This window comes from Larimichthys crocea, chromosome XV (assembly GCF_000972845.2).
Source record: "Larimichthys crocea isolate SSNF chromosome XV, L_crocea_2.0, whole genome shotgun sequence".
Classification (NCBI taxonomy): domain Eukaryota; kingdom Metazoa; phylum Chordata; class Actinopteri; family Sciaenidae; genus Larimichthys; species Larimichthys crocea.
Window position 1 is genome coordinate 17,375,422 of NC_040025.1, and position 10,096 is coordinate 17,385,517.

The window sequence follows — 10,096 nt, forward strand, 5'->3', positions numbered from 1 at the left end:
GGTGTTGTAGTTAGGAGTACCTAAGTAGCAGTTGTACTTTAGAGAACTGTTAGCCAGTGAGTAGAGAAGTCTGATTTGATTGCTAACAGTAATGGATAAATGGTCAAAATATCAAGTATGTTCTCGAGCACACTGTAAAAAAGGAAAAGAAGAGAACAAAAACACTGACAATCCCAAATATTAACAATGTTTCACTGTGCTTAAACACTAACTGAACCATTTTATGAAGGCCTACCCATATATCAGTGAAGGGCAATCTGATTGGGCTGTATGTTGGACAAACAAAATTGCTTTTTACACCACTCATCCATTAAGACTGAAATCACACTGATTGTAACATCTGTGGATAAAACCAAAATCTATCAGGTAAACAATGAGGTAACCAGAGTCTGTGCTAATGAAATCATCATCATTAATTGAATAATTAATTTGAGAGTTAAGTGAATTGCGATACTAAACTTGTTCTATGAGCAGTTTTACTCCTGGTAAAAGGGTTTGGCCTTGCAGGTAGCAGCGTTCTCATGATTTCCACTTTGAAGTAATGGCGTGTGTGAGGAATCCATTACTTTAGCCCTAATACCCTGCTGTGATGCTTGTGGGGCTATGTGACACTCCATTTCCTTTCATTTCCTGGTCTCACTGCCAGGCCTTCATATTCTGTTATAGACTAAAAAAAAGAAAAAAAGAAAATGCATTTTGCCTCCTAAATTATTATTCTGTTTTGGTCGAAAACATGTTTTCTGTTTTTGCTATACAAGTGCACTGCCTTAAAATAGCATCTGGGGCTGCAGGCAAAAGAAGCAGACTTATGTAAAATATGCAGGAATCTTGATGCAAATTCAGTCTCAGGCATTATCTTGTCCTGATTACAATTCAAAGATTCTCAGGAGTGCAAAAAGTCCGCCCCCCTCTGCTGTCAAGAAACATTATAACCAACTATAATCTAAACCACAACGTCAGCACACAATCCATTCAGTCTGATTACCTGGAATCCTTATACAACAAAGCTTGGTCCTCTGCTGGAAGGTGGGACATCTGTAACAGAACCCTGGGGAGTGTAACTACTGTAAGTACAGTTACTCAAGTATTGTACTTAAATACAATTTTAATGTGTTTGTACTTTAAGAGTAAATTCTTTTCATGTCACTTTACATATCTTTGAGGGTTGGCTGGTGGGGGAACCTTAAGGTCTGGTGTATGGGCTGCTTCATAAATGCAAATCATCACAAATTTATATAATCCTAAATGAACTTCAGACTGTTGGTCAGACAGAAGTAATTTAAAGAGCCCAGAAACTGACATTATGAAAAAGATTATCAGACAATTAAAAAATATATCCATAAATCCATTATTAAGCAATACTGCTAATAAAATATTTAAAAAAAAGATGTAAAAAGAAGCTTTTCTTTTAAGCTCTGAGCAAATTGTAAAACATAGCAATAGCTTTTAATTACTTTCCTTTTGCAAAAAGACCAGTTGATCTCGTTTTGAACCTTTTTCACTTATTTTTTATATTTGGTATTTAATCAATATTTCAGCCTGCAAACTCACTGAAACGAACCTCTGTGATATACACAGTACATTATTAAATTTCTTAGACTTAGACTTAGTCTTAGACTCATAGTTGGACAAAGGTAGCACTTAGAGCTCTCGGTTTACATTTCGAGAATATTTACAAACAACACAATCAATGTATACAGAAAATAATCCATTAAGGAAAACAAACATTGATTGTAGTCATATATAAATTAATTAATGAATTCCACAGTACAAATAATGAAATCATTTACAGTCTAACAATACTTTTATTGTTGATACTTTAAGTATATTTATTTTATTATACTTAAATACATCTTCAGTGCAGGTGTTTTACTTTCCTGTACCAGCGGTAATCATCATTATTCGTATGCATACAGTCGCCTCTGAGCCTGTGGCTGATGTTAATCCCAGATCACTGTCCTCCCACATGTAGGGACATCCATGCAGGAGTCAGTCATTCATCCTTTATGAGCACAAGAGGAGACTCCTGTTGGATGTCTCATGTCAATCTGACAACCCACTGATGGTGACTCTGACGTTTCTAAACTTCACACAGAGACAACTTTTTATAAGGCACTGTTAACAAAGTGCAGCCCAATCGGAGGTGCTAGGATCAGGGGCAACTAAAAATGTTTATGCATCTAGATTGCTGAGAATATACTGTATTCAAATAACTTTTATTGTTGAGTTTTCTTTCTAATTTTCACAATTGGAATGTGGACCTTTAGAGGTTAACGAACATGGTTCATTAGTGAATGGTGGATGAGGTTCTCTGCTGTTGTTACTCCAAGACCACCAAACTACCTTTCTATGATGGCTAAAATGAGTGACAGCTGGTCCTTCTCTGTAGTCTTGAGTGCAGTGCAGCACTCAATCCTCTACAGCGTACTTGTTTAAACGTGCAGTTTTTGTACAAATGTAGAAAGACTTAAATGGATCTGAGTTTGAGTTTCTAATTAAGAGCATAGCAGGTTTCTGGTCATTTTCAGACTGAGTCAGCCTTTTTCCGTATGTGATTTCTGTCATATAACATTTTTATTATTGTAATTTGAAATTTAATGTTAATATAAAAAAACTCTGATGGCACAGAGAGCTGAGTTATTACTGCTCAGCATGCCGTTATACACAATTTTTTTCCTCTTCCTCACAGAAATTAGACATGCTGCAGAAACCTAAAACCACAATAGAATGAGAACCCAGAGATAAAGCAAAAGCACCTGCTGATATTTTTAACAAACTAGTGCCATCTTAGGGGAGGATTGCAGCATTGCAACAGGAAACAGCTGTGAACCCTTATGCCTTCAATGCCTTAGACAAGCTCAAAACTGGGCATACAAATGTTTGTCTCTGCATCATGGGTGTAGGATGCTACCCTTTAAATCACCCTGGATCAAAAGGGCAGAACACATTAATGAAAAGGTGGGATGATCCTCAGAAAAGGCAGAAACTCTCAATATGTTTTGCTGTGCCGAGAAGCAAGAAATCTAATCAAAGTAATCAACAACCTACTGTTTATTTCTAGGCTATCATTTGCTGCACGGTCTGCCAAGTGTCATTGGAAAAAGGAAGAAGCCTCTGGGTTACCAAAAGCAGCTGTTTCTCCCCATCAACTAATGGACACCATAGAGGGTGTCCTGCAATACCCAGGAGACAACAGCTTGAAGGAAGGTCCTGCTAAAAGTGGGTTGTCCAGTAATCTGACTGGTTGCCGGTTGGATTCCTAGCTGCCCCAGTCGAGTCAAAAAGTCAATTTGTCAAGTGTTGCAGAAGTGCTTTGAGTGATCGGTAAACCAGAGAAGTGCTATATTAACCATTCATTATCACGCTTAAAAAGTGAAATTTCAAATCAAACAGGACACCACAGAACATTTATTTTTAAATAACAGGATAATTTATTGGGGAAACAGTTAACACACAAAGAACATAAACATTAGTGTTACATGTATTACAGTTATCTTTAACTCAACTGGTCGTGGTGGCTGACCGTCCACCAATGAGCTTGGGTCTGCCCGAGGTTTCTGCCTGTTAAAAGGACGTTTTTACTCGCCACTGTTCACCAAGTGCTTGCTCATGGTGGAATTGTTGGGTCTCTGTAAATATTATAAAGAGTATGGTCTAGACTTGCTCTGTATGTGTCATGAGATAACTTTTGTTATATGGCACTGTATAAATACAATTGAATGGAATTATTTCTTTCCTAAACAAAAAGGCAAAAAAGGTACAAATTGAACTGAAAGTCAGAGTGAAATAAAGTCCCAAAGAGCGCAGCCAAACTGTACACCGCTGGTTTATGTCACCTCTAATCAAAACATAAAGAAAGTATAATAGCAAATCTTTGGAGCAGGCAAGGAAGGTGCTCAACTATAAAACACACATTAAGCTGTTATTTTCCTATTTAGTACACATGCATGTTATTTTTCCCTTAACAACTATAATTAAATTGTTTAGTAATATGAATACTTACTGACAAAACATCAGGTAAAAGTATTTTGGAGTGTTTTACACAAGTTTATCTGCAGCAGTGGACTAACAAAGAAAGAACACTGCCACATCTAAAGAACACACACAAATACAATACTTTATTTTAAACAATGTCTTCACAAACCTCAGACCCAGTTACAAAAATGTCACATCACATTTAGTACGAGTTTGTTGTTTTTTCATGATAAAAAGTACCAGTGTAGCAACCCAATGATTAAAAATACAACAATGCCAAAACTATTCTTCATCTTTAATACTGCTATTCTCAGTGTAGAGGGACACAAATGAAGCCAGTCAAGGGCAACCATTAGAAACAGAAGGCCATTACTCACACACAGTGGAGATCTAAGATAAATAAACTGAAAAAGGCAAATCTGTCAAATGACAAAATGACTGCTTTTCTTACTTTCTTTTAGCTTTTAGGCTAAAGCTGAATTTATATTTTATCAAATTTGGCTTTTGACTTTTTGCAGAAAAAACATCCTACCATTGATATTTCTCCAACTTCAAAATCATCACTCACTTTCAACTGTTCAAGGATGAAAAACAAAATACAAACACAAATAAAAGCGACAAGACAAATGGTTTTCAAGGCACAAAAAAGCTTAAAAAAAACGTGTCTATCTGGTTAAGTCACAGATGAGTTTTTTCTGTAACAACAAGAGAAACAGAAAGTTGTTTTAATGAGAAATGATCAGGGACAAAATCGTAACATTTTGATCACAAGCCTGCTCATCTCCAGACCACCCAAACAAAACGGAGGTTCAAGAACGGACAATAACATAGAGAAGGAAGGTATCTTAATGCACAAACACATAAAAAGGCCTCTATAGCAAGGCAAAAACTTGAACATTGGGTCACAACTCTTCCTCAAAGCTCCGCAGCGGGAAGCATGGCATCTTAAAGTCCTCCTCTGTAAAGGGGAGATTCTTCAAAATGCGGTTTTCAAGCTCCACTATGTACTCATGCCGCAGCACGGTCAAAGAGCTGGTTGAAATCCAGAAATCGTCATTGAGGCTGCTCAGCAATGTCACACTGTCGTTCTGATCACTTCCATGTCCATTGTGCTGACTCGTGTTGCTATCATTTGACATGCTGTCGTCTTCCTCATCAATGCCATGTCCACTGTGCTGACTCATGCTATCACTGTCTGACAGTGCGTGGTTGTTTTGAGAACTTCCATGTCTGCTTTGCTGACTAGTGTCACTTACTGTCTTGTCGACTGTTTTGGCATTCGTTTCAAAAAGCATTCTTGCAGTCCTGACAGGCTTTAAACAGGCTTTGCTGTTTGTCAGGATCTCCACTGGCATCGACTCTGCCATCACCATATTTTCAGATACTGTTTGGAAGATGTTGAGGCTCCACATGTCTCCAGCCCCTCTTTTGTGCTTATTAGGGAGGAGGTCTTTGCTCACGTCAATAAGGACAGAGTCAGAGTCCTTTTCACTACTTTCTGTGTCCATCTCTTCCTCAGAAGCATCCAGCTGCAGGCACTCTCCTTCCCAGGGATTTCTGGATGGCCTTACAGGAGACTCAAATACCACCCCTTTGGGAGTGAGAGGTTGCAAATGTCTGCGGCGAAGGCTGGTGTACGCTGAAGAGCTGAGCTGGCTCTCAGGCTGTCTCAACATGTAGTGTCGGACTGACTCAGGCACCAGGATTTCATGCCGCTTTCTGTTTGGCACCAAGGCAGAGAGGCTTCCAGGTACATTGTTTCCTACAATGGGTATAAGGGAGGTAGGTTTAAGTGCAGACACAAAATCCTCCAGCTCTTGGTAAGAGGAGTGGTCAGAGTAGGGGACCACATAGACATTGGGGTTAAAGGAGACCAGCGGCCTGCTGGTGGGCAAAATGGCCAGAGTGGGTTGTTCTTTGTTCCACTGGTGTAAAGTGGCAGAGCAGATCTCTGACTGATTGACAACACGGATACAACCAGCTCCTGGTTCAGTGGTGAAGACATCAGGCAGTTGCAGGGCTTTGAGGGTCTCCATCCTCTCAAAGCTCACCTCAATCCAGGTTTTAAACTCCATCGCCAGCTCCAACAGCAGGGACTCCTTACCCAGTGTGTACAAGCCTGCAAGACCGCACAAAAAACATAACGGTCTGTATCTCAGCTGTCTCTGCTGAGTGCAGAGCTGTGTTTGCCACTTTACACACTTAGCACATGTAGTGTTACTAGAGATGGCAACTAAATCCGGTATTAAAGACCACAGAGAAGCTGCAGCAGTATCAGTTCCTTTAGTTTACACATTTTGGTGTAATTTGTTATTATGCTGCAGCCCGTCTACTCTGTTGGGGCTGCGCTCCTCTGCACACAAATAAACACACATTTGTTACTGTAGGTGCAATAAAACCTTTGTGAGTAAACAGCTAATACTTTATCCAGGGTAAAGGAATCCTGAAGTTAAATTTATTTGCTTTTAAGACTTTTTTAAAGTACCACACATTTTAAGACCTCATTGGCACTTTGAGTTCTAATTGTTTAGTTTGTGATAACTTTACCAATGTAACATAATTCAAATTGTCAGGGTGGGAACAGAGGGCAACATTGGAAGAAGTGGCAGCTGTTAAAAGTGTCAGCAGTGGTGGGTAGAGACAGACCCAGATTCAGATTAGTGTACACACAGTTTTCAGGAGATAACTGCTGGTAAAATGAGACTTTACATAAATGTTTTAGGTAGTTTGCCAATTTCAGTGATTGTGTTATTATTTTGTACTCTAAAGAGTTTGGTAAAATGTTGCTCAGAGGAACCATTACTTCCCTGTTAATGATCTTTTTTTATTTCTTATTTATTTTTAATGATCTTTTTTATTTGTTTCTGAATTGCAAGGCAGTCTATGAAGTCCGCAATTTGCCCGTAAACTATCATTTCTTCATTAGGAAGAAAAGATAGTTTACCACCTGGGCACAATGAACCTTTGTGTAACACTATCAAGCAGCAGTCAGTGAGTAACTTGTCTTTTTCAGGAGACTTTTAAACTTACATTCATACAAACTTTAGCCTCTTTGGATAAATACGCATCTTGAAAACAAGCCGCAAAATGTAATACCTCAGCACTGTCCAGTTTTCCTGTCAAGCTGTATGGTTACAGACAAGAGTTAAGAGCTGATGTGAACTTATATATTTAAAATCTGCTGAAATTAAAGCACATAATACATGTTCAGAAAAGTCTATAAAATATTACCTATGACAAAATTGTGATTGGGGTGGCTGCGGATGATCTCTTTGATTTGTTGAGTGGCTCGCTGTCTGGAGGGGAGAGTGCGGTTGGGGTCACAGTTGGTGTTGTCCAGGTACAGGATGTCTATAGTGGTGTTGGTCCTCAAACACGGCTCACGCAGCATAGAGGGAGTATATCTGAAGTCACCTGAAATTAAGATCATGTCAGTGTTGACTGTTTATTCTATAGTACCTACACATATATTTAGATCATATGATGCCAAATATAATGTTGAAAAGCAAAAAGAAAAAAACCCTACAAGAAACAACAGATAAAGTGTTTTGCTTTTGCATTCAGACGCTCACCAGTGTACAGTATAGAGCCAAAGTAGCCTTCGAAAAGAAACATGACAGCCCCTGGACAGTGGTTGGCATCAATTAGTGTAACCGTCAGCCTCTCCTTGCCGATGTCATCCAGTGGCAGCAGGTGTGGTTCGCCCAGCTCTAATGGATGGACCCACTGTTCTTTCACCTGAGCAGAAATACAAATGATCAGAAGATAAGTTAATGTACAAAAAAAATTAACGCAGCAAGGACTGTTGTTCTTAACCATTTCAACCCTGATGATCCCAATTTTCTCTGAAATATCAAGGATACATCCATATGAGGGGTCACTGAATGGTTTGATGAATGTGAAAATTACGTTGATCCTATGTTAAGCCCTCACATTCACTGTCTCAACTCAACACCTTAGGAAGTTTTTGGACAGACACAACAGAGCTCTCCACCATCATCATCAAAACACCAAATTAGCAATTTTAGACTTGTAGAAACTATGCCGAAGAACACTGAACCTATCCTGGTGGCTCCTGTTTGTCAAACACCTTTTTTGTCATCCATCAGCACACTGCAGAAATACTCAAAAGAAGAGACGCCTTTCAGTACATAAATGTGTATTACTTTCCATTTAGTTTATCCTGTCATACTTGTTATGGAATTTTCTATCCTTAGGTTACACAAGGTCACGTGTGGGCCTTGAGGTCCTCGGCAGTATTAGTTGTTTGGCTTTGATTGAGAACAGTAGGTGCCGGTCTATCTGTGGTGGCCAGGGTCGAAGAGACCTATTGCTGCCTTCCTAGACATAATACATAGCTTGCCGTTGACGTTCCAATCTGCGTAAACAGACATCTTTGTCTCTAGACTAGAATATGCTGACAATAACACAATAAAGACATTCTCTTTGACTTTTTCTGGGCATATAATATTTGAGGTGTTATCTTGGGGTTTAAAATCTGAACACCAGGATGAGTTGGGCAGAAGGTGAGACCGACTCAGGCACTTCTGATGAACTTTGAGAGTGTCTCTAATTAGCCAAGCGCCAGTAAATAATACAACATAAGACATCAGAGGCTCCTGAACACTTTCTTGCTTCCTGACCTCACCATTGATTTTTGACTTCAGCAATTTCTCCACAACAATACTTATCATTTTAACTTCCAATATACATTTTTGATTAAGTAATAACCGCACAAAGCGAGTTTGTATTAATTAGTTAGTAGTTGTTGACAAAGAGAAAGAGGACTACCACCCACTCTGAGTACCCGAAAACAATTATTTGGCCTAAGGACAATTCAGTCAATGCTGATTTAACTGGATAAAATATAGTGGCTTTGTAGAGCCACTATGAGAGACTGGGTTGTCACACAATAATAATATTTTAACAGGGAATCTGGACGCAAACACAAGTCATTGTGTTTAAAGTCAGCCTCCAGTGAGTTAAGGCACAGGTATCACCTCCACAGCTCCTATGCACATAAAAACACACAGAGACAAATGTGACTACCTACTACTGCATCAGTCCCTCAGTATATATCCCCTCACCTGCAGTTTGAGTCCGAGCAGGGTTGCAGTGGTGGGAGAGCAGTAGATGGGCCGGTCGCTCCAGGTGGAGGTCAAACCCACCGTGTGGTCGCTGTGCATGTGGGACAAGAAAAACAACCGTGTGCCCGGACACCTGCGTACATGCCAGAAGTCTACCGCCAGCGGGGTGTGCGGGATGACTTTACCGTTGACGGACATGGTCTCACTGGATGTGGCGCAGGCAGGTGGGCTGATAACTGTTGTTTAATTAAATGCTATTCAGTGGTTACAGGGCGACACATTGAAGAAAATATATTTTCTGCATGGCACAGGTGAAATGCTGTCGTATCTCCGCTGATTAAAACAGAGATGCCTCTGCACGGACAGCTAGCTAATGGTCGACGTCGGTGAACACAGAGCGGCTAGCTGTACTTAGCATTGTCCGGCTAAATACTTGCTGCTTGTTACTTCGCGACGCCATAACACTGCGTTTTACATTTCTTGTTTATCCGTCGATACCACAAGCAGCTGGCCGTGCTAAAAGCTGTTTACGGACCGCGCCATTTCTGTTTTCAATTTAACGCTCAACGCCTCTCTTCTTCTTCTTCATCCCCGGAGCGATGCAGCGGCTGCTGTCCAGGTTGTTGTGCTGCCACCTGGAGGTCGGACCCGGTCGTACCATGGTGGGTCCCATAGGCCAGCGGTGTCCAAACTTATTTTAAAGACAATGTAAAGATGCCCGGGGGCCAATATTAACATTTAAAGAATGAAAACATGAACAATAATCTTTTTTTTTTTTTAAATGGCAATGTCACCCAATCTAACTGTTATTTATTTCAAAACTAAATTATCATCATATCTCACTGTTACCTCACTGCTACTTGTTTTTTACTGGTTCTATTTAACTGTTATTTATACATGTGTATATATTGTAAAATAGGATATTGTATAGGGTATATTGTTAAGGTTTTGTTTTCTTACTACTGTTTTCTTGCTATCACTTACCATTTGGGAGCTGCGGTAACAAAAACAATTTCCCTACAGGGATTAATAAA

At 39.7% G+C, this 10,096-nt stretch overlaps 1 protein-coding gene across 1 annotated transcript; it reads right to left on the reverse strand.

Moving 5' to 3' along the window:
• Positions 1-3,413: 3,413 nt before the first annotated feature.
• dclre1b (DNA cross-link repair 1B) lies at positions 3,414-9,704 on the reverse strand. The gene is made up of 4 exons (XM_019271016.2): positions 9,063-9,704; positions 7,548-7,713; positions 7,207-7,389; positions 3,414-6,094 (listed from the first exon to the last, which is right to left on the reverse strand). Exons 1-4 carry the CDS (start codon positions 9,258-9,260, stop codon positions 4,878-4,880), a joined length of 1,764 nt encoding a protein of 587 aa, XP_019126561.1. The 5' UTR covers positions 9,261-9,704; the 3' UTR covers positions 3,414-4,877.
• Positions 9,705-10,096: the final 392 nt, after the last annotated feature.

Excerpts from the sequence above, each read along its gene's own strand:
- dclre1b (XM_019271016.2), bottom strand. The coding sequence starts at position 9,260 with ATGTCCGTCAACGGTAAAGTCATCCCGCACACCCCGCTGGCGGTAGAC. Across the intron at positions 7,714-9,062 it reads TGCTCGGACTCAAACTGCAG|GTGAAAGAACAGTGGGTCCA; the intron begins GTGAGGGGATAT and ends ATTTCTGCTCAG. Across the intron at positions 7,390-7,547 it reads TGGCTCTATACTGTACACTG|GTGACTTCAGATATACTCCC; the intron begins GTGAGCGTCTGA and ends TCTTAATTTCAG.